At 37.0% G+C, this 24909-nt stretch overlaps 1 protein-coding gene across 1 annotated transcript in view; it reads left to right on the top strand.

The window, feature by feature from the left end:
• Positions 1-18449, top strand: part of LOC107585005 (uncharacterized) — a 22716-nt gene extending 4267 nt beyond the window's left edge. Inside the window, exons 2-12 of the mRNA XM_016271807.1 lie at positions 3839-5287; positions 9361-9399; positions 9954-10406; positions 11554-11698; positions 11837-11955; positions 12683-12862; positions 13303-13488; positions 14635-14814; positions 14901-15133; positions 16994-17127; positions 18268-18449. Of these exons, the coding sequence (XP_016127293.1) occupies positions 3839-5287; positions 9361-9399; positions 9954-10406; positions 11554-11698; positions 11837-11955; positions 12683-12862; positions 13303-13488; positions 14635-14814; positions 14901-15133; positions 16994-17127; positions 18268-18449 (3300 nt within the window). The remainder of the gene's footprint in view (positions 1-3838; positions 5288-9360; positions 9400-9953; positions 10407-11553; positions 11699-11836; positions 11956-12682; positions 12863-13302; positions 13489-14634; positions 14815-14900; positions 15134-16993; positions 17128-18267) is intronic.
• The last annotated feature ends 6460 nt before the right edge of the window (positions 18450-24909 follow it).

Raw genomic sequence — 24909 nt, 5'->3', positions numbered from 1 at the left:
TAGTCTAACGTTACTCTCCCAGGATCAGTAAACAGTCCTCCATAAAATGTGCTGCACACATCTGGATATTTGGGTTAAACTGTTCTGGAACAGTGTGGTAAATACAACTTAACCACTGATTTGTAGTCGTGTCCTCTTTTGGAAGATCAGACAAAGTAGTTTCGCTTTCACAACGAGCAACACAGCAGCCCAGCGTGAGGGGAAACCCCGGCTTAGCGTGCGCTGAGGCCGGTGAGCTTGTAACACTCCAAAGAGAAAGGAAACATTGAAATCGCATCATATGACCCCTTTAAACATTCTTCAAAACATTTGGGATCATGTAAGTACATAAGTCAGCAAAACATATAAAACTCTTCTAGTGGTTTTTGGATATTTTAATAAAAAAATCTTAGATATTGTGCCTTTTAAAGCTGAAATATTTGTCTTGATCTGCCCTGCTTGAAATGTTTTTCTTTGTGGTGGAACCAAATGGGATTTTTCAGGATGTTAAGAAACAAACATTTCACTCAGTGTTTTACAAATCTCTGCTTCTTAACCAGGGGGCCGAGGCCCACTAGGTGGACTCAAAAACTCAGCTGAAAACACAACAACAACGACTTAAACCAGGCTACAATGGTTTGATGTTCTTAACTGGTTTAGCTGGTCTCACGGTCTGGCCAAGCTGATGTTAACTGGTGGGTCAGCTACTTTAAACCTCTCTAAAACCAACTTGACCAGACTAGGAGACCAGTAAAGACCAGAAAACTTCAGTATTATTATTTATTTTAGCAGAAACCGCCAAGTGTGCTGTAAAGTGACTATTTATATATATATATATATATATATATATATATTAAAGAGTGAAAATTTTAATGTATACCATGCAAGATCTTTTATTTTAATATTTGTTCAGAGCTAATTTTATAAGATTGATTTCAAGGCTTGGCAAAATAATGATGGTGAAAAGAAAAAGCCATGTAAAAGTCATTAAAATGTCAATAATATAAGTTTTTCTATTTATATAATCTCTAAAATATTTTATCAAATGAGAACTTAATATATCAAATATTAATTATAATTATATTATAGTTAATTATTAAAATCCTTATCCAATAATCCACTAACAACTAGAAAAATTCATATATAAGAAAGTGTGGGAACATACAATTCGTGAGACTTCAGGAACTACGGAAGTAATCAAGGTTAATTATGTTAATCGTTTGAAAACAAGCAGCTTTCTCATCATTACAGCTAAAGCACCAGAATTAAAGTATCTTAGCCTACGTGGGGGGCCTTCTAACATTGTCTTTGACAGTGGGGGTGCTTGAAATCCACTGTGAGAAGCTCTATTGTAAATGCATTCAAGATTTTTAAAAATTAGATTACATTTAGATTTGTAAGTGACTCATTTCTCATGCTTTAATATAATGTCTAAAGTCTGCCACATGTTTGTCATATGCAAGCCATGTGCTGCTGTTGGCATCATAATTTATGACAGATAAATTAAACATGCTAGAAAAAGAATGTCAGTGCAATCATAATTTCTAATTCATGGTAACAGCTGGTTAAAAGTACTATGCCCAGCACTTTCGCTTCTCTAAACAATTGCCTTGCTGTAAAACATTGACACACAGGCACTGGAATGCACTCCTCCACACATAATGAGAGCGTCTGTGTTATTACAAGACCCGCACAAGGAACTTTAATGCCTCACTGGGTGCCTCCTAATCTATGGCTGCCATAAATTAAGGCTAAATCTCACTACCCTCTTCTCAACGATCTTACTCCCTGATAGCGCACAAATGCATTGATGTGTTTAATGTTGTTTTGTCAGTAGAAAGCATTTGTTTTGAATGTGCTTATGTTTGAAAGTCATATTATGCCATAAACAATTATTTGAATTCTATGCAGCCTATAGCTAAAAGGGACAAGTTCTCTCTCACACACACACACACACACAATTTCATTATTTACTTGCCCACATGTCGTTTCACTGACTTCCTTCTGTGGAAAAAAGTTAATTTTTTTGAAATATTCTGGCTGCTGTTTTTTATATGTAATAAAGGTGAATGAGAACTGGCTCCAAAATGACAAAAAACACCACTATAAACATATCATAAAAGTGGTTCACATGACTTTTGCGCTATACAAGTCTTCTTAAATAATACAATAACTTTTGTGTGAAAAACAGGCAGAAATGAAAAGACTGACATCTGCCCTATAGCTCTCTTTGGTAAGTTCATGAGCGTTCATGAGAGAAGCAGCGAAACTTTGAACAAATCATTCTTTTGAGTCGGATCTTTTTAATGAATCGCAGTTGATTCAATTCACAAAACTTGTCTGAATGAATTGTTCACAAACCGGACTGATCCCATTCTCGAGTTCAACTTACTGATTCAACAATCCAGTCGCAATGGTTCACAGCCCTCTAAAGGTGAAAATTATCACTGACTAACTTTAAGCCTGTTGCTTACAGAAAGCCATTGAATGACTTGAGGAACCTGTAATATGGTGGACAAGTAATATGAACTACTTTTATGATACTTTTGCAACCTTTTTGAAGCCTTTTAAAATCTTCAGTCCCCATTCATTGTAATTGCACTGAAAAGAGTTACTAAGTCGCATTTATTTATATAGCGCTTTTTGCAATACAAATAGTTCAAAGCAGCCTCACATTAATAAACCGAAAAAAGTGTTAATGTTGTAAAATAATAAATTTTACAACATTCAATTTCAGCTGTAAAGCAGCTCTACAAAAGGAAATAGTGTCACACATTTCAGTCAATACGTGTAAAAAAAAAAAAAAAACGTTTTAAATGATTGAACAAAGATCAAATGAAGACTAAAAAGCAATTCTGATGGTTAAACAAGAAATATTTCCATAGTTAATGTGATGAACTGTGAACTTGAAGTGGTTGAACAATGAAGTGGTCATAATGTCAAAGGTCCAATTCTTTGATACTACATGAAATAGTTTGGAGATTTGAGAATCATCTCAGTGAGGTAAGACTGGATCACATTTAATCTACACTGTAAATATATATTTAATTAAATTTTCCACAGTTTCCTCAGGAACTGACAATTGATGTGTCATTTTAATTTGTGGGCTTTTATAAACAAATATTGATATTTAAAATTTATGTGATTTTATTTGTGATTAAACAATCTGATTAAATGCTCTGTTTATTCTGACTTGGCAAAAAAAATGGGTTAAAGCAGCTCAACTTCCTAAAGTGGACCCCTCTCTCCTCACTCAGAATATAGCTAGAAAACATTGGGCAATTTATTGCATTAATCACAATGGATTAGAGGTTTTTATTGCTTAGTCATGCTCACAAAAGCCTTTCATCATAACGAACATCGCACCAGGCAACAACGTTCCACGCCCTGGTAGAGGGGCCTCTCTTTCTTAGGAAAAAAGGCATAGCTTAAATCTTTTACAGGAAATTTTACAGCACTTAGTGCAAAGCTCTCATGCGACTAACAGACACCCTCCAATTTACCAGATAAAGGCATTATTCATCCATAGGAGGAACGTTGAAGCTTAATTTACACTTGTGGGTGGATAAGAACACTTTGAATTGCTTCACCTTTGCTGAGTTTTATAATTGCACAGGTCAAGTAATCAAACAGGTAATATAAGGATATAGTTGAAAGTTCTTGTGACTTATCGAGGTTATGGTTATCATACTGGTGTTGTATTGTTTCATTGAAGTATAAAGTTAAAATCTTTCTCAGACAAAACATTCATTGATTGTCTCACTCCACGTCACATGGTTTGTGTTCTTTGTTCCAAGACCTGATGCAGATTTGTCAGCTTGTTCAACGAGATTAAACTTTCTTCAATCTGGTTCTGCAGGCACCTTCGTCGGACCCACAGGGCTCCTCTCACAACAGTGACCTGCAGAGTGACCCTTTCACAGATGAGCAGCTGATGAATCCAAGTCTGAGGTCTAGTTGTACAGTCCATATGCAACCAGTCCTGTCTGAGCCTTGCTTTGAGGAGAACCGGCTTAACAGACTGAATTCTCAGGCCCAGACTGTTCCCGTGATTGCCAATGGCCAAGCCAAGCTGTATCCCTCCAGGGATGTGCGTCTGTTTCCCACCCAGACAAAATGTGGGGACAATGCCCCGCTCAGAGGACCACCAGTCACGCCACAGGCTTGGTCTGGATTGGCTAGTTTCCGTGTCATGGGTTCTTTCAAAAAACTGCGGACTTCTGTGCTCCAAGGAATCCAGAACCGCAGCAATGCGATGGCAGCCGGTCAGGAGAGAAATCTGTCCTCGATGATTGAGCATGGCGGTAGTTTTTTAGTAACCAAACGAGAGGTTGCAACCAATCAAATCCAGGAAACTGACAAAGTGTCAAATGGGACGGCTCGAACTGGAAAGACATCTTCGGTTTCGGATGAAGATGACTGTGAGGAGGAAGCGTGTGGGTTTAAGAGGAATTCCCATTTCTCTCAGAGTATCCGCAAGGCTTATGGGACAGGACGGATCTCATTGCTTGACATAGCTAAGACAGAGAGCCCGACTACCAGTGAGCCTGACCCCAGCAACACTGTGGAGTCCATCATACCTTGCAAGAACCTTGAGACTCAAGAAAATGTCAATGTTCTCAAAAGACTAAGCAAGAGTGCAGATAATCTCCATGTCTTCAAGGGTAATTTTAGACGCAATGTCACCTCAGCTGAGCCACAGAACCCAGAATGCCCCAGTACTATAATTCTTCAGAGGACCATCAGTTCTTCATCGGTTGACTTGCAGGAACATGACTCAGGTAGACGTCAAAGCCCCATGAGGACACGTGGACATCTGCAAAAACTTGTCGGTAGTTTAACTGACCTGTCAGTCAAGCGTAAAAACACGCCAGGCCCCGCCCCCAGAATACCTCTGTTACCTATCAGTCAGCTACATGATGACTACTCCCGCAGAACCCCATGTGTACCATTAAGTGGGCGCCAGCGGAGGCCTTCACCCACACCCAGCAAGGCCCAGCAGGCCAACACTCACCAACACATCCCAAATTTACACCCCGCGCCCTCCTGTCCCGCTGTCTTTAGTTCCATTCTAAATGACTCTTTGGAGCCTCCTAGCAAAACAACAGCCTTAATAAGTGACTATGTTCCGGTGGCTGTGTCCTCGACAGATTTGTGTTTAGATGTTCCAGTCTCTCCACTGGAAAAATACTGTGAACCTATGGAGTGCCATCAAAATGGAATAAATAACCACTACTTTCAAATGCCCAAGCAGTGCTCAAGCCCCAGTCAAAAGCAGACAGTCAATGGCAGTAACGTTAACTTGGAGGTAAGACAATCCTAATGAGTCCATATTGTCCCATTTAAACTGTTATGGCCTTCTTCTTCAATACAAGTTTAGATCTAGAGACCACATTTGTGGCTTAATGTCAGTTACCACAAAAAACAATGGTTCTCAATATACAAAAGCACAGCAAGTACATTTACATTCACAGTTGTAATCAAAATACAATGAATTTTTGCGTAATCATGCTTTGTCCAAGAAGACACAATGCGCAACTAAATATTTGAATGATTAAATACACATTGTGTGTCAAATCGTCAGGGGTAATTGTAGTCAGGGTTAGGTTTCTACATGCTGTATGAAACCAAGCTACAATTGGTACAATTTCTGTCAGACAAAAGTGTTTACATTACATTTTAGGAAGACAAATTATTGCTTTAGACTTGAATCAAACTCTTAAAGTTAATGTAAAAGCTAAAAATGTTTAGCTTGGATTAAACTATTGTGATATAATTACTTACCAGCCTTTTCTTTGTAAAATAGTCTATTATTTCCACTTTTGTCAGGACCAGGTAAAATTGTAAAACCCAGTTAATTTCACATAGAGATCTTCAATGGAGAAGTTTATCTTTCTAGAATGGTAGACCCAGATGGTTTAGACAGCTTTATAGTACAATTAAATAACTTTATTTATTTATTCATATTTTTACAGTTTTCTGTGGGACATTATGCTGTGAATTCTCATGTTGTGTTGAACCCAGAACATTACTTTAAGACATGCAGTTTGTGGCCCAAAATGTGTTTCAGAGTCGGACATTACTTGCCTACAGCAAAACTGATTTGTAACAAATTGTATTGTGTGCTGCTTATGTTACAAATTGTGTTTACATTTGCTTGGCAAGATTTGCTCTATACTTTCATATGTAACTTGTTTGTCCTTTTCCAGACGATATTGATTAACTGTTGTTGATTGAATGAGTCTGACTGATAATAAGCAGCAAGACTGGACAAGCACTTTTCTTTCCGACCAAATGTGAAATCTCTGAAGACACATGTCAGATTGTAGATGTCATATCAATGATTGCCATAAAGTCAAAGAGGACACTCTTATTCTAACAGTGGTACCAAGTATTTTTTGGGAGAATCTGTACTTTGCTTGAGTTTTTATATTTCTGTCAACTTTCACTTTTACATTTCCTAATTAAAATGTATACTTTTACTTCGATACATTTCCCCGAAGCATATTCGTTACTTACTACAAACTAAAGTCAGAAGAACACAGACTGCAAGAAAGCAGGTTTGACGAATCAGTGGTCTGGCGTTAGTAAGTTAGACTCCTAAAAAAACACCTTTACTCATGTGAAAACAAGTGCTCGCACAAGCACGGATGATTTCATTTTCCACTCAATTTCAGGCTGGGGTGTGCGACATACAGTCTGCGATAATATGGCATGTTGTTTTAATGATGTGCGATCTGACATTATAGAGTATATCACAAAAACGCACATGTACACGTATACAGCATGTGATTTAGTCTATTTAAAAGTGACCTGTTATGCCCCTTTTACAAGATGCATAATAAGTCTCTGATGTCGCTAGAGTGTGTATGTGAAGTTTTAGCTCAAAATACCCCACAGATAATTTTTGTATAGCTTGTTGAAATGGCCACTTTTAGGGTATGAGCCTAAATGCGCTGTTTTTGTGTTTGTCCCTTTACATGCAAATGAGCTGGTGCTCCCGCCTCCATTTTCAGAAGAGGGCGGAGCTTCAAGAGCAGCAACAAAAAAACAGGAAAACATCACGCAATCTGAGAGTACTGTGCATAGTAAATGCCCATTTGAGTTACACAGACGGGAGCATGGCGCGTTAAAAATAATGACATAGCTGGACTCATGGTGCCTTCGCGTGCTATCATATTATGAACTCTACAAATTCAAGCGGTCGACTTCACATTGCTTGCATATGCATTATTTAACTACCACATTCCTATTTAAGATAAATCTGGTAACACGTGAAGGCAGCATCAGTGAAAACAGGCAGAAACAATGGTAGTTTTAGCAACATTGGCCTTACAGAGAGCCAAAAGCTCTCTTGGAAAACAAAATATGATGCGTGATGCTTACTTTGTCTGGAGCTGACGTTCACACACAAAGCATTGGGCTGACATTGTATCTCCAGCAGCTACAGCAAGAAAACAGTAATGGTGAACTGCTACATCTCACTCAGGGTGGGGTCTATGCTAATAGGGCAGAGAGCGTCACAAATGGGCGGGACTTTCCCTAGTATGACGTGTATATAGGGAGAAATCTGGAATCGCTCATTTGGAGAGACAGTTTATGATTTATTAGGATTATAAAAAAACGAGTGGTTGGATTTTTACCTTTATAGGCTGGCTGTTTTCACACACTGCGGCCACATAACTGTTCAAACACCTAATAAAAGTGATTTTTGCATAATAGGTCACCTTTAAAATTCAAGGCATTTTAAATTGTAGGCTGCAAAAACGCCTCTATGTCCTTTATACTTATATAATTTAATATAGTTAATCTATATCACACGAAGAGTGCCGTTTTTTTCTGCAGATAACAAATGTTCATCATTGTCAAATGATAACAAATGTAATATTAGCATTAAGTGACTTACATTTTAGACACAGTATTGCCTTTTTTTGCTCAATTTTGCCAATGAAAATAGTTACAAACAAAGATCACAGCACTGTTTTGCGTCTCTGAGCAACAAACAGGACGGTGTTTCCTTATTGGCTGAATCTACTGTTTGAATGATTCGGTTGAATTAATGATTCAATCACTCACTCATTAACACAATCAAATGCTTGGTTCCTGAATGAATCAGCCATTTGAATGAATCTGTTTTTAATTTCACATTTCAACTTTTTTCATGTTTTAAATAATTTCAAATATCTGTAACATTATTCAGCGTTTAATGTTTAAAATAAAGCATTATTTATGCATTTGTAACTGCAGGTTAAATGCATCCATGTCCCCTCTGAGCTGCATTAATCTGTGTAAATACATCTAAATGCCACTTCAGATGTAGATTCCAGAAATGTTTTCTTATGTTGGAATGAAAGAGACTTAAGTACCAGATGAAGTGACTCTTATGCTTACCCAAAGATACAAAATGGAAGTAAGAGTTAAAACTGAACACATCTTGCTGCTCAAACTGTGTATAAACCATTTTTTCATATTTATTTGCTCCTTTTCCATTTTGCATTTACTTGTACTTTTACTTTCAATACTTAAGTATGTTTAATATTCAAAAATAAATACTTTTCATACTTGGGTACAATAAATATCACTTTAAAACTTTTACTCAAGTAATATAAACGGTGACTTTAACTTCTACCAAATTAATTTTTTGGTAAGATAGCTGTACTTACACTTAAGTGTAGCTTTCAGGTACTTCATCCACCACTGATTCTAAACACTTAATAATTGGAACAGACCAGTTCATTAGATGACCTTGACCTTAACACATAAAGTCATAAATTACAGTAGACAGATTTTTGTTGAAGCATGAACTTTCATGCTTTGCGTCATATGTTCCTCATAGGGGTGACCCTTGTATCTGATGATGCAACCACAGCCTCGATCTGATATCATTTTGTAGTCGATCAGGACAAACCGATTCATTTCATTGCTCTGGCTTGATTTGTTGATCACCCCTGCCAACAGCTGTATGTTTTATTGGATTAATAACATTCACAACTCTTCCTCTGGAGTGGTACATCGCGACAGTGTCATATAGGCTGCTAAGAAGCACACAGCAGGTAGAGTTAATGATTAGCTGACGTTTATGATTAGCGGGATTGCCTAAACACAGCTTCTGGACCTGAGGCTGGACACGTATCAGCAAAGACAGTGTCTCCTCCCCAGATGAACAACCCAAGGTTCGAAGTTCAGTAATCAAACCAAGTGCAAATGGACTCCAATAGGTCAGGGGAATATAACAGAAAGAAGTAGACAAGCTACAGCGAGCCCAGTCAAACTTTGTTTTGCTTGTCTATTTGTGTCTGTGCGTGTGTGCATGGATGTGTTTGCATATACGTGTTGTGTACCTTCTTAAACATGGTGCTTATTTATTGTGTGCCTTTTCAGTGTCTATGGACTGAAGAGAGAGAGACTGATGATCTTGAGGTAAGATATCTGTTATTTCTGTATTTTTTACACAGTGGATTAGTGCAGACAGCAATCAGCAGAGAATAGAAATCTAAAATGTGATTGCCTTGTTGTACAGATAGACCGCCATTCAATCTGCTTATTTATTTTTTGCCAAATACAACGGTTTTAAAAATCAGTTTTATTTATTACTAAAGAAAACTGGTTTTCTGAATTTATGCTCTCGCTATTACTTGCCCCATTAGTCAAAATAAGTAATGTTTTGCACCATATTCAGTAATTTTCCAACAAAAGTGTTATCATTCTTATTGTTACATTTTATTGTGAAACAATTTTCAGCTATTATTAGAAATGTAAAAACGAATACATAGTAAATTGCTTTTTTTTTTTTTTTGTAAGGACACATTTAGCTTAACATTAAATGAAAAACAGAAGCATATTTTTCTGATTCATGTAAAATATGCTAGAAATTGAAACTAAATGTTAAAAACTAATAACAAAATAATTAAATATGCCTGCAATAAAAATGTATTAGTTTTAAACTAACTGATGATATTTGTCTTCTCCTCTAGGCTTCATCTGATATCACAAAAGCGTTTCTCAAAAGTGATGAGATCTCAACCGCTGCTGCTTCACCTGTCACAAACACCTGTTCCTCAGAATCCTCCCTGGTAACTCCAACAACACCAATCTCTCCACCCTTTGCCAGTGACTCTCCTGCTTCTGTAGTGGCCAGGAAAAGGGCAGGTCGCTCCAGACCCCGGCCAGTGTCTGACTATGGCCAGCTGGCCAGCTCAAAGTACTGCATCCCAGAGGAGGACAGGGAGTCTGAGACTATGGACTACACTTCCCAGAAGGACTACAATACCAATGGCAGCTACACAGAGAGTAACAGACCTAAGAATGGTCATGTGTGCACTCAAACAGAGAGCAGAAAGAGACGTCCCATCTCTGTTATTGGAGGAGTGGATCTGTTTTCATCCCCAACTGCTGAGCAGAAGGACGACACTGAGAGCTTGCCTTCTGTAAGGCCATTTCTCCAAATTTAGTTTTGTTGTTAAATTTCTACACAATTAGCCAAATCAGATCAAATCAAGTGTTTTAGAACAGGTTTGCCAAAATGTATGGAATGAGGCTGGCATTTCTGATTGGCTAAAGACTCTAGTTGGGACCCTTAATGTAAGGTCTTAAAAAAACACTTACAGCAGAATGAATGGATTGATCCATGATACAGGCCTGATTCAGACCCATGTCCCTTTGAGTACAACAGCTATTTATGTGTCAGAAGCATTTGTTCATGCCATTGCTCAGATAGGCCTTGTGGACTTTGAAATCTGCTTACATTGGCATTTATTTTGTGAGCAGATGCTTTCTTATCAAAATAACTTAAGTACTATGACTAGTCTAGCTATAGTGAGTGCATTTCGAAGAGTGTTCAGCAATGTTGGCTGATGAAAATAATTGACATGGTTCCTGCAGAAGTTTCTCAGAAGCTCAATCCTTAATAACGTACAGATGTTTGGCGATCTAAACACTAATGTGGTCCCAGTAGGTCTCTTCCTTGGGGTGTAGCATTATGGGTTTATAATGTCATAGTTCAGGTAGCTTGAAAGAACTTCTTAAACCCTGAATGTAACTACTTTTCTTCTTTAGCAACAACAATGATTTAGTAGAAACGCTGCATCAGACAATCATTTCCTTGATGCATAATTTCAGTGACCTGTTAAATGGTGAATCTCACAAAACTTGTAAATAATATATGAGAAAATTAAGCCTGTTTTTAGGATCTTTTTTTATCTTATTATTAAATCTGATTCTCATTACTGTAATACAGTGGTCTTCAACAGGGGTCCACAGCAGTACTGCAGGAGACAAATTATTGTTTGATCTCAAACTAATTTTTGTTTAAAAAAAATTACACTGTTAAAAATACATTATTAAATAACTTCAGGGTTAAGAGAGTGAAGTTAAAAGTTTTATTGTCCAGCATGAAATTCAAAGTTATGTTTGTAATGTTATGTACTTGGCCGAACGGATGAGCTAAAATTGCATTGTTTATTATCTAGTCATAGGTCATTGTCCAGTCACTGAACTCTGAACATAAGTCCTGCTGGACAGTGGGCTCCTTTTAAGGCTGCCGATTAAAGTCTAATCTGTCATCCTTTGTTTCAGCCGGTATCTCGTCCTCCAGTTCCCTCTCACAGAGTGCCTCCATACCGGGCCGTGTCTGCCCGCGTGAGACCCTGCGTCTTCTCCCAAAGCACACCTATCGGTCTGGATAGGATGGGGCGGCGCAAAGGGCGCAGAGTGCTCAGCGGTGAGTGTGTTTCTGTTAATATGCCTGAGTGTGTGCACTTGACCTACAAACAGAAGAGCCTCAATGGTGAGATTGTTTTGATGAATACTGATTCTTATACCATAATTTCTAACCTCATTCAATGTGGTCATATTATAGATGGGAGCTCTGATCCAATGCTCGATGACAGTGTGAGTGAGGAGGACGGCAGCTTTGAAGAACTGACTGAAGGAACACCATATCTCCAACCAGAAGTCGACCTTTTCACTCTCAATCAGGTATCATCATTTTAATTTTTAATATTATAATAATAATAATGATTAATTAATTATATCATTATAATAATATTATATTATTATTATTATTTAGCAATAATTATTAATTATTGTAATTTATTATATATTATAATATATTACATGTACAGTTTAAATTTAATAATTATAAGTACAAGTACAAATGTGTGTTTATAAATAATATATCATTTATATAAATATATACATTTTATATATTTTCATTTTTGTAGACTGATTGTATTTTTAAAAAATTTATTGGATATTTATAGCTTTTTTTTTTTTTTTTTTAGAAATGACTAATTCATCACTTGAACATTATTGTAAACATATTTGTCAAATATACTATTCATTTTGTAAACTTAACTGTAGGGGTTAAAATTTTAAAGTAACACACCTTTAATGTTAGTTGTGACCCTTTAATGTTATATGAGATCTACTTTCAGCACATTTACACGTTTTTACTATGTTTGTTTTTTTTTACTGTTGTTGGCACTTCTAGGCTGTGCTATACAGTACAGGTCATAATTCGGTGTTTATCTTATTTGTTCAATCATGCAAAGTTGTTACATATTGCATATGTACTTGTATGGGATCGTCACACTTCTTGTGCATTATGTTATTCCGTACTGTTCTTATTGTGTCGTCTAATCTGACCTTTAGCCTCAATATGTTTAGCCTATACTGTAAGACTATAATCTCTCTCTTTCTCCAGTACATACAGTTGGGTCATGCCGTGTATGCAGAGGCTCTGTGGGACCATGTCACAATGGAAGAGCAAGAGCTGGCCTTCAAAGCCGGGGATGTGATTCGGGTTCTGGATGTTCAGGAGCAGGACTGGTGGTGGGGGGCGGTGGGCGACCGTGAGGCCTGGTTTCCCTCCAGCTTTGTGCGAGTGAGTTGCACTATAACCCTCTCTGAGTAATGAATGTGAAACAAAAGCCACACAGCTTGAAAGTAACGCTTAAACATAGTAACACATTCTGTGTGATTGCTATGGGTGACCCAAGAGGAAATGCTAGATGTGTCATCGCGGTTGCATGTGCTGATTGACCGGTTTGGAAGGAACGCGGGTGTACGGAATGGTGTTTTTAATAGTTCTGTGCTATAGATTAATGCATCTCATTGTCAATCTATGTATGGCTCTTTTAAGATCCAACAAGATGAGTCAGTCGGACACAAAGAGCCTTTAGGTGATTTGATCAAGACTTCCTGTAGAAGTGGATTAACCAGTTGTCTCAATCACAATTGATTGTTGTCTTAAAATTGTGCCTAATCATGGTTCCCCTCAGTTTGATCCTCTGGAATTAATCATAATGATATGTTGTTGTCAAGGTTCGGGTGAATCAGGAGGATTCCAGCAGTGATGGTGTGGAAATCGCACCGGATGCAGAGGAATCCGTCCCATCAGATGCACATAAACAAAACTCGCAGCACAGACAGCAGATGAGAGCCAATGTGGTCAAAGAGATCATGGACACAGAGCGCGTTTACATCAAACATCTCAAAGATATCTGTGAGGTGAGCCTCCATCCCAGCTGTTTCATGTTTACCTTCTGCTTTAGTTTAATCGGTTTGTTTTGTGGTCTGTGTATGTTATCTATCATAAAAGGAACCCTTATCTTCAATTTATCCTGAGTGGTAATCAATCTCCTACGCCTGTCATTTTAAATATGAGATCAAAATTTAAACACATTTGCCTTCTTTCAAGATAACAATATTATCTATCAGATAATAGTTGTAGTGCTCGGAGTAGTTCACCCTAGTGGCATACAGGAATACTAGCATACTACACTGCACACTACTGTTCAAAAGTTTGAGTCAGATTTTTATTTTTAAGTTACAAAAGGTTTCTATTGCAAATACATGTTGTGATTTTTTTAACTTTCTATTCATCAGAGAAAATAATGCATCATTCTTTCCACAAAAATATTAAACAGCACAACTGTTTTCAACATTGATAATAAGAAGTGTTTACTGAGCAGCAAATCAGCATATTAGAATGATTTCTGAAGGATCATGTGACACTGAAGACTGGAGTAATGATGCTGAAAATTCAGCTTTGTCATCACAGGAATAAATAACATTTTAAATATAAATTTAAAAAATTTATTTTAATTTTTTATATTATTTCACAATATTACTGTTTTTACTGTATATTGATCAAATGCAGTCTTGCCGAGCATAGACTTCTCTCAAAAACGTTTGAATGGTAGTTTATATACTCTGTGCTGAGTATTATGATAGTGATGATGATGATTATTGTCATTATTTTAGGTATTTGAAACTAAATACTGTTTTAGATATTCATGCAGTGGTGAATATCCAAAACAGCAGTATGCTAACATGTGGTCATAGGACTTCACCACTTTGAATAATTTTTTCACAAGTTAAGTCCAATGGAAATAAATAGTTGTATTTTACTATACAGCAAGTTTGTGTGAAAAGCATCTTAACCTTTGGAAATCTTATCAAAAAATGAGTTAAGAAGTGGTAAATATTTATCAGTCAGATTGTGTTTATCCAACAGTCTCATTGATGACCTCTGGTGGTCAAGTGCATAAAAATATTTTTCAGTGAAGGAAAACTTTCCAAAGGAATGCAAACATGTCTAAATGAAACGGTGTTAAATTAGTTGTTTCAATCCAAAATTATTTGTTGTTGTAGGGATATATCCGTCAGTGTAGAAAGCACCCTGGCATGTTTACTGATGCACAGCTAAAAACAATCTTCAGCAACATTGAGGACATCTATAGGTTCCAGAGAAAGTTTCTCAAGGACCTAGAAAAGAAATACAACGCTGAAAACCCTCATCTCTGTGAGATTGGCTCCTGCTTCCTTCAACAGGTACCTTCACACGCACAAGAACCGTTGGAATGAAAGTTTTCCTCACAGATTGCTCATATTCCTTTATATCTTTTTCTCTCTCTCAGGAGGACGGTTTCTCCATATATTCCGAATACTGTAACACACATCCAGTGGCATGCACTGAATTGCAGCGATTGATGAAACAAAGCAGATATAAACATTTCTTCGAAGCCTGTCGTCTCTTACAGCAGATGATCGATATCTCCATTGCTGGCTTCCTACTCACACCTGTACAGAAGATTTGTAAATACCCTCTTCAGCTGGGAGAGCTTTTGAAATACACACCCAAAGATCACAGGTAGCTCATTCTCTTATATACATTACACTAGTTTGGGGTTGATAGAATTTTTTTCTCTCTTATGCTCACTAAAGCTGCATTTATTTGATTAACATAGTTGAGGTATACCTATGATGAAAATTACAGGCCTCTCTCATCTTTTTAAGTGGGAGAACTTGCACAATTGGTGGCTGACTAAATACTTTTTTTCCCCACTGTATATTAGTCATTTATTCCTGTGATGGCAAAGCTGAATTTTCAGCATCATAACTCCAGTCTCACAGTGTCACATGATCCTTCAGAGATCATTCTAATATGATGATCTGGTGCTCAAGAAACATTTCTTATTATCAATGTTTAAAACAGCTGTGCTGCTTAATATTTTTTTGTTGAAACTGTAATATTTTTAATGATTCTTTACTGAATAGAAAGTTCAAAAGAACAGCATTTGTTTCCTTTGTCACTTTTGATTATTGTGTCCTTGCTAAATAAGGGGCCGTTCACACAGGACGTATTTTTTCACTCCAGTGCGCTACTTTTCCATTGTTTTTCTACGTAAACATGCGCTAGACCAGTGATGGGCAAACTTGGCCCTTCCAGGCCACTTTCCTGCCGAGATTTGATCCAACCCTGATTAAACTCACCTGCCTGTAGCTTTCTAGTAGTCTTGAAGACAATAGCTGTGTCTCATTTAGAAGGCTGCACCCTCCGGAGGTCGAATCCTCTGGAGGTCGCATCCTCTGTAGGATGCATATACGAAGTGTCCTCAACCTAGAATTAAACGAGACGGCCTTCGTAGGACAGGTGGAAAAGGAAACCGGAAGTATCACGTTGCTATGCCAACACATTTAGAGCATCGTTGCACTCTCACACTACTTAAATTAAAATTATTTCTAAATTTGGAAAGTAATTTGAAAAAAAAATGCTTTTACTTGTTTTATTGTGTTCAATATTTGAGGAGCTGCAGCGTACCTACAGCAGGCATCTATTAGAGAAAAAAAGGAGGATATTAAAAACAAAGTTTATCCGTTTTTACCGAGGCGAATTAAGGTAAGTTGTAAACACCACATCTGCGCTTGTGTGTACGTTACATCTGCCGGCGCCGGCATTTTTCAAATTAACAACGGTTGTTCACGGCGACACAAAGAATTGTGGGTTATCTGTAGCAGCGAAGGATACACCTCATGCATCCTCCGAAATCCTGTGAAAGAAGGTCGCATTCGAAGGTCGCATTCGGAGTGTCCTACTTGCTTTTCTGAAATGAGACAGCCTCGATGACGTATGCAGCCTTCGAATGCGACCTCCGGAGGACGCAGCCTTCTAAATGAGACACAGCTAATGATTAGCTGGTTCAGGTGTGTTTGATTAGAGCTGGAGCTAAACTCTGAAGGAAAGTGATATGGAAGGGCCCAGTATGCCCACCCCTGTGCTAGATGGATATGTATGACCATTGAGCTCGTGTCTCGCTTCTTTTGCAGTGTCTCACACTTGAGCATTAAAAGAAGAAAAGTTAAAAGAATTTCAACTTTTACACATACCGCCGCTTATCAATGTCAGTTCTAAAACATTAGACCAATCAGAAGACCCCAGAGGCGGGGCAAGCGTTGCCAGCTTTTGTTTACAGTAGCAAGTTGGCATGGCAACTGTTTTATTTGACTGCAACATAGTGTAGGAGGCATTCTGCGCTGTGCTTTTTAAAAAAAACATTACTGAGCACTGTGCCTCGCGTTTTTTGATGCAAAGACGCGTTCTGTGTGAACGGACCCTAAAAGTATTAAATCCTTTCAAAACAAATATGTACTCACCCCAAACTTGTTGTACATATTTATTTATTTTTTTGTTATCAAAAGGATCATAATAAAGTCATGTTTTTCTCCTCAGTGACTACGCAGGGGTGTGTGCTGCACATAAAGCAATGAAGAATGTGGCAAGTCTGATAAACGAGAGAAAAAGGCGACTCGAGAGCATTGACACCATCGCTCACTGGCAGGTGGCCATCCTCCACTGGGCGGTCAGTGATATTTACACATATTTACACTGTTCTTAGCATTAAACATTTTTTCTGAATTATGCAGGTAGCAGCCACAGCCTCTCTGCATTTTATTTCAGTTCTAAAGTGTCTTTTCCAATTGAGTTTAGTTTTTATTCTGTAGTTGTAGTTTTAGTTTATTTTCTAGTTTCAATTTATTTAGTTTTTAGTTTAGACTTAAAATATTTATTTAAAAATATTTATCTATAGACATTTTCATGTTTAATACAGGGGTGAGAAACCATATTTCAAAAACTACAAATTAATGTTTGGACTCATTAACAATAATGACACCGGGTCAAAGTCTCTTTAATGATATATTCCTTTTTTTTAATTGTATTTTTATTTTTTTTAGTTTATTTTCTAGTTCCAATTTATTTAGTTTTTATTTTAGATTTAAAAGATTTATTTAAAAATATTTATCTATAGACATTTTCATGTTTAATACAGGTGAGATAAACCATATTTCCAAAACTACAAATTCATGTTTGGACATTTTTATTTTGGTTTTGGACTGTTTTTCATTACGTTTTAATTACATTTTTTTTTGTTAACAATAACGACACCGGGTCAAAGTCTCTTTGGTATTATTTTTTATTTTTTTTTGTATTTTAATTTTAATTTGTCTTCTCAATTTAGTTTAGTTATTGTTAGTTTTTCGTTTTAGTTGTTTAGTTTTCTTTGTATTTTATTTTAGTTTAAATATTTAGGGTTTCCAAAGATAATGAGCTAACTGGTATAATTAAAAAATGTTTAATGTTAATTATTGATGTTAAATTAAGATTAGAAAGCGTAAAGCATTAAGTATAATTGATTTCTAAAGGCATTTTCATCTTTAATACAGGCAGGTCATAAAGGTTTTAGGTTTTATAATGTACCGTATATCAAAAACTAAATTTGTGGACATTTTTTTTTTTTTTAATTTCAGTTGGTTGTCACAAATATTTATTTTCTTTTAGTTTTCGTTCATTCAGTGACAATCTTGTCCATGGCCCCAGGCAGCTATTTTCTATCTAGGCAATATGTATACATGGGAAATTAAATGATTTCCAAAAACTGTTGGCTAAGATTTCATTTTAATACCATGATGAACTCATACTCTCATTTTATGTCTGTGCACCTCTAGAAATGAATTATTCTGATCATCCTGTGCCTCCTCACCATCAGCCGCTACATCCTCTCCATCAGCGGCATGTGACAGTGCCAACCAGCATCCCCCAGCAGCAGGTCTTCTCTTTAGCAGAGCCAAAGAAGAAGCCATCTCACCTGTTGTACTCGTTTGCACGCAGTGCCCTCTTCAGGAAATGACAAAAAGAGACACTTCAGACACATTTAGTGTTTACATTGCGCTGATGAGATCCATAAATAATGAAATATTACTGGACTACACATCTGTTATGTCATACTCTAATGCATACACACTAATGTGTATATTTATATACATATAAGTATGTGTGTACAAATGACATATGTGCCTCAGTATAAAGGCTCATTATTGAGCCTTAAGTCAGTGTGCTAGTGTGGAAAGTGTTAGTTATTTTATAGTCATGTCATTTTACTGATATGGTCAAAAAGCTGCTTCCCATTGGGTTTCTTCCATCCGTCAGCTCACCTAAATGGGTGTCTTTTATGACAAAGACTTGTGTTCTGCTTTTTAACTAAATGTCTATATAATTATATTGCTTTACCTGAGGCTGGAGCCTTGTAAAATGTAAAGACAGCACACACTAACATTTATGAATCTGTAAATAAACTAGAACCAAATTGCAGTTTTTTTTTTTTAAAGTTTCAGTTGTCTCTGTGGTATAAAGAGTCTGAATGCATCTATAGGATAAGTGAACACAAGGCTCACTGTCTGCACACCTGCCTGGATACTGTTACACTGTTACACTGTTAGGTGGAAACAAAGCGCCTCGTGTCTTTGCCTTCATTCCGCTGTTCGCGTTCACGTTGAGAGTGCAGACAGGTATTTTGGGGGAAACCGTTTTAACAATACCGGATTGGATCCGAGCATTTGAGATTACCGGTCCAAATGATTGACTGTATGCTATGAAGACAGCGCGAGAAGAAGGCGGGCAGGGGAGCGAGGATGATGCGGCACGAGAGGACGCCACAAGTGTGAGTGAGTAATTCATGCCGCTAGACCCATAGATATATATACATATCTATAGCTACACCCCTTAAATATCACAATGAAAACCAAAGTTTCCGACAAAATAACACGAGTCACTTTAGTTACTGTTGTTACTGCGAATCAAAATATAAAATATTGTGGGATGTCCTTCAAATAAAGAAGTGTATATCTTGTTTTTTGATTGTACGTTGATTTTTTTAAGTTATATTTTTATTGTAATAACAGTAACTGTAACTACGCTATTTTGTCGTTAACTGCAGCCACTATGGCCGTTTCTGTGAGGGGTAAAACATTTTGACCTTAATTTTGAATTATGAATTATGAATTTCGAGGCGGCAATGAAGTTACAGGCTTGACCTTTGTTTAACATTTGTCAGATAGTCAGAAACTTAATTTGATGCTTAACGATTTGGATAGAGTACATAATTGCATAAAGTTTGGTTTATCTAACTATCAATATCATCTAATATCATTACTATCTTTTTAAAATAAAAAAATGGCAGAATTGCAGTGTGAATATCTATTTTCTTTCTATTTTAACATTTTAAAATGTAATTTATTCCTGTGATGCAAAGCTGAATTTTCAACAGCCATTACTCCAGTATTCAGTTTCACATTGTCACGAATATGGTCCGTGGTTTTCGTCTGCTCGCCACCAGATGTTGCCTTCCAGTTACATTGACTCTCACACTACACAAACTGTTGCATGTCACCCAGGACTACATTTCCCATCATCCATTGCACTGATTACACACACAGCTGCAACCAATCAAACACCCTACATAAGCCATGGACTTCCTCTTCCTCACTGCCAGTATTGTTTAGCATATATCCCTCATCTAGCGATAGCTGCATTGCGGAGCCATTCCAAGTTCCCTGTCTTAGTTTCTAGTTCTAGTCTAGTCTAGTCTCTGCGAATTGCCTTGTTGTCTGTTTCCTGATCTTCTGCCTGTGCATCTTGGATTAACCCTTTGCCTTGCTGTTTCGGACTGTGTTTGCCCCTCACCTGGACTATTGCTCGTGTTATTGGATTACCCCACTTGTCAAGCCCTCTGGATATTGTTCGCTGATCGTAGACCCATGCTAGCCCTAGGAATATTCCTTGCCTTGCCTGTGATATACCTGTTTTATTTGACCCTTTCCTGTTTCTTGACCATGCCTTTGTAATAAAAGCCTTGCATATGGATCCGCACACCTCTTGTCTCATCATTCCCGTAACACACATGATCCTTCAGAAATCATTCTAATATGCTGATTATTAAAAATAATCAGTCCATAGACTAAATACCATTTATGTCTGTTTTAAGGTTTTTTTTTGTTTTTTGCGTATCAAAATTAATTCTGTAAAATTGAAGATGCATTTAGAAAACAAAAAAATGCAAGCAAAATCATCAGAATTGCAAGCAAAATAATGTTTTCTCTTCTATGGTAATCTGTTTTTTCTCTGTGATCCCTTGCCTTGGCTGGTTTTGCCTTGCATGCCTTACTTTTTTTAATACATACACACCTATTAAATGCCTTCACGTTCCCATGATGATATTGCTGCTATTATTATGATCTGTTTACCTTTTTGTGTGGTTGACTTGAAACCGTGTTAGATAATTGGTGTGTGTGTATGTGTGTGTGTGTTTGTTGGAATTGAATCAGAGTGAGGTTACAGTAGACAAGCTGAGCTTTGATCATGGTTCATTCTCTTCCTGAACTCTCTCTGATTTTAATGGCTTTGGCTCATCAGATGCACCTGTCATGACTGAGCAGTTTATGCACATACAAACATACACTTCTAGTCAAAAGTTTGGAATAATTAAGATTTTTTTTAAGTCTCTTATGATTATCAAGGCTGAATTGATTTGATTAAAATACAGTAAAAAGTACTATTGTGAAATATTATTACATTTAAAATATTATTTCTTATCAGTGTTGAAAGCAGTTGTTTTTACTGCTTAAAGGGTTAGTTCACCTAAAAATGAAAATTAGCCCATGAATTACTCACCCTCAAGGCATCCTAGGTGTATATGACTTTCTTCTTTCAGACGAATCCAGTTAGAGTTATATTAAAAATGGTCTTTGATCTTCCAAGTTGATTAATGGCAGTCAGCGGTGTTGCAGTGCATCAGACCAAAAGAAGTTAAATAAAGCGCATCCATTCGTAATAAAAAGTGTCTCACACGGCTCCGGGGGGTGAACAAAGGCCTCCTGTAGTGAATCGAAAGAAAAATATCTATATTCAAAACGTAATAATCACTTGAATCTAGCTTGCGCCCACAATTGTACACGGAAGCAGCTCTGGGCTGATGACGTATGAGGTCAGTGCTGCGCATGCTCCGGTGAGTCTCGTGAAAACCAACGTTTGTTAACAGGAGCAAAGGAAAACCAGTCTCCTCTTGGCTTATATCGAAATCCTCCGACATTCTTCTTTACAAATCCTCGATTTGTACTTCACATTCTACGTGAATGTGAAGTACATTCAACACCGTTACAGCACAACCCCCCCCCCCCCCCCCCCCCCCCCAGCCGTGTAAGGCACTTTTTACTATGGATGGATGCGCTTTATTTCACTTCTTTTGGACTGATGAACTGCAACACCCACTGACTGCCATTAAGCAGCTTGGAAGATCAAAGACAATTTTTTATATAACTCCGACTGGATTTGTCTGAAATAAGAAAGTAATATATACCTAGGATGTCTTGAGGATGAGTACTTCATAGGCTAATTTTCATTTTTGGGTGAACTAACCCTTTAATATTTTTGTGGAAATCATATTACTTTATTTCAGAATTCTTTGATGAATCGCATAAGAGACTTCTTTCAAAAACCTTTTAAAAAATCATAATTATTTCATACTTTTGACTAGTAGTGTGCACACATTTTTACATCGTTATATATCATGTCATTAATTTCGGATGCTTGTACACTAACACAAAGTATTTAATCTGCATGTTTCCATATGATTTGTAGCCTGTGGCAATCCCACCCCTTCAAAACGTGTATCTGACAGCGCCGCCACACAGCAGGGTATTGTGGGCGGGATACAATGCGGTGGAGGGGGAGTGGCCATGGCAGGTCAGCATGCATTTTTCTGGTCAGCTGTATTGACCAGCATGTGGGAGCATCGGTCCTTTCTGATGAGTGGCTCATTTCAGCAGCGCACCGTTTCAGCTAAGAAAGGTGAGGAATGTCAGGTAGACCTACAGTATAAATCGCTGAGTATCAAAGTTTAATACCTTTTTCATTGAGCTGGTCTTAATGCAGTTTGAGCATGTGTGACCTTTGACACTTTAGGTTGGCAGATCCATGTATGTGGACAGCTCATCTGGGCATGCTAAACCAGGGCAGTGCCAAGCATGTGGCTGAGATCCTTCGAATTGTGGTGCATGAATACTACAGTGTGAGAAATGTTGACTATGACATCGCCCTTGTGCAGTTGAAGAAGGCCTGGCCCAGCAGTCTGGAACAATATATCCAGCCTATCTGCCTGCCGGCCCCTTCACAAACCTTCACTGAGGGACATCGCTGCTGGGTCACCGGTTGGGGCTACCGTTCTGAACAGGGTAAAGAGCTAAAAACACTGACAAATGATGTAACAATAACTTTCAAAGGTTTGGGGTTGGTAAGATTTTTTAAATATTTTTGAAAGAAGTATATCATACAAGACTGCATTTATTTGATCAAAAATACGGTAATATTGTGAAATTACTATTATTACCATTTAAAGTAACGGTTTTCTATTTCTATATATTTTATAATGTCATTTATGTGCCTGTGTTTTCAACAGCCATTACTTACAGCCAATTCAAGTTAAAGAGAACAGTGTTTATTTGAAATAGATTTTTTGTGTAAAATTATACATTTTTATAATTATTTTACTGTCATTTTTTATTTGTCTTTGCTGAATAAAATTACCAATTTCTTTGAAAAAAAAAAATCTCACTAACATTTAAAAACCCAAACTTTTAAACGATAGTGTAAATAGAAAAAAAGTGTCAATTTTTCTTGTTTAAATGTTTTTTTGTAAATATTTGTACAATATATGGCATATAAATGGCATATTTCCCTATGTTTATACAGATATGGTTCTACCCACTGTATTGCAGAAGGCAGAAGTTAGCATTATAAGCCAGAGTGAATGCAAGAGAAGCTATGGTGCTGTGTCACCCCGCATGCTGTGTGCTGGTGTGCCCTCAGGAGAACAGGATGCCTGCCGGGTGAGGGGAGATAACAGGCATTGGACTGGTTCCTGCTTTATGAACCGAACATAAGCTTAGTATCTCTTTCAGAGCATTATTAAAGAACTAATCTTTCTCGTTGATGAAAGTAGGCTGTCTCTCTGGAGTTTTACATAACCAATTTTTGATTCCAGGGAGACTCAGGTGGTCCTCTGTCCTGTCAAGCACACTCGGGCGGCCGCTGGTTTCTGACAGGCATTGTGAGCTGGGGTTCCGGCTGTGGCAGACCCAATCTTCCTGGAGTTTACACCAGAGTGGCCAAGTTCATAGACTGGATCCAACGACATATTCAAAACGTATGAAACAGCCAATAAATCCACCTTACAATGAATTATATATTTCACAAACTCAAAACAAGCCATTGTCATCTCAACAACTGTTCCACAGCAAATACATGTGTCTGTCAATCATGTAACACCATTATATTACATTTGTCTTGAACAATAAACTTCTTGTAGTCTTTTTTCAGCAATAATTCCTGCCAAATAAAAGACCAAAAAGTTAACTTATATTATATAGTATATATATTATATACTATATAATATAATATAATATAATATATATGCCAACCCTGAAACAACATAAACTACCAAATTTTGCTACAAGTTTGATTGCAGCATATAATCATTGCTGTTAATCGTGTTAATAGTCAGTAGTGTTGATTACATCATTAACTGAATTTTACCGTACATTTCTGCCATATGTACATCAATTTGACAGTCACCACTGACAAGCTACTATTAAATATATTGTAGAAACTTAATTTCCTGTAAAGCTGCTTTGCAACAATTTGTATCGTGAAAAGCGCTACAAATAAACTTGATTTGAATTGAATATTAAACCTTTTTAAACTATCTAAATTATTATATATTAAAAAATGGAATATAGTACTGACAAAAAACAAGCAAACAGCAGAAACTAGCCAAGGTTGGTTTTAGCTGGTGTTCCAGCTTGGTCATAGCTGGTTTTAGAGGAGTTTTGACCACTTTTTTAATCTGGTGAGGCTGGGAGGCCAGCTTGACCATCTTAGCCAGGGGTGCATTTCCCAAAAGCAACTATGTTCTGTATTTTAAGTTCTGTCGTTACCAGTGTTGGGGAAAGTTACTTTTAAAAGTAATGCATTACAATATTGCGTTACTCCATAAAAAAAAGTAACTAATTACGTTACTTAGTTATTTTTATGGAAAGTAATGCGTTAAGTTACTTTTTCTTTACTTTTTAAATCTGGACAGGGCTTGCTTGTTTATTTTTAAAATAAAAAAAGTTATATTTTTGGCAAATATAAAAGCCTTTTCACACCAAAAGTGAAATGAATAAGCCTCAGGCTGAAGGGAAAGTAAATGTATGTCTGTACAAGTAGAATGCAGACAAAGAAATTTCAACACACTTCAGCAATAAAAAAAGACA

Source organism: Sinocyclocheilus grahami, unplaced genomic scaffold (assembly GCF_001515645.1).
Source record: "Sinocyclocheilus grahami isolate Dianchi unplaced genomic scaffold, SAMN03320097.WGS_v1.1 scaffold65.1, whole genome shotgun sequence".
NCBI classification, from domain to species: Eukaryota; Metazoa; Chordata; class Actinopteri; order Cypriniformes; family Cyprinidae; genus Sinocyclocheilus; species Sinocyclocheilus grahami.
This window is presented reverse-complemented; position numbering and strand designations above follow the sequence as displayed.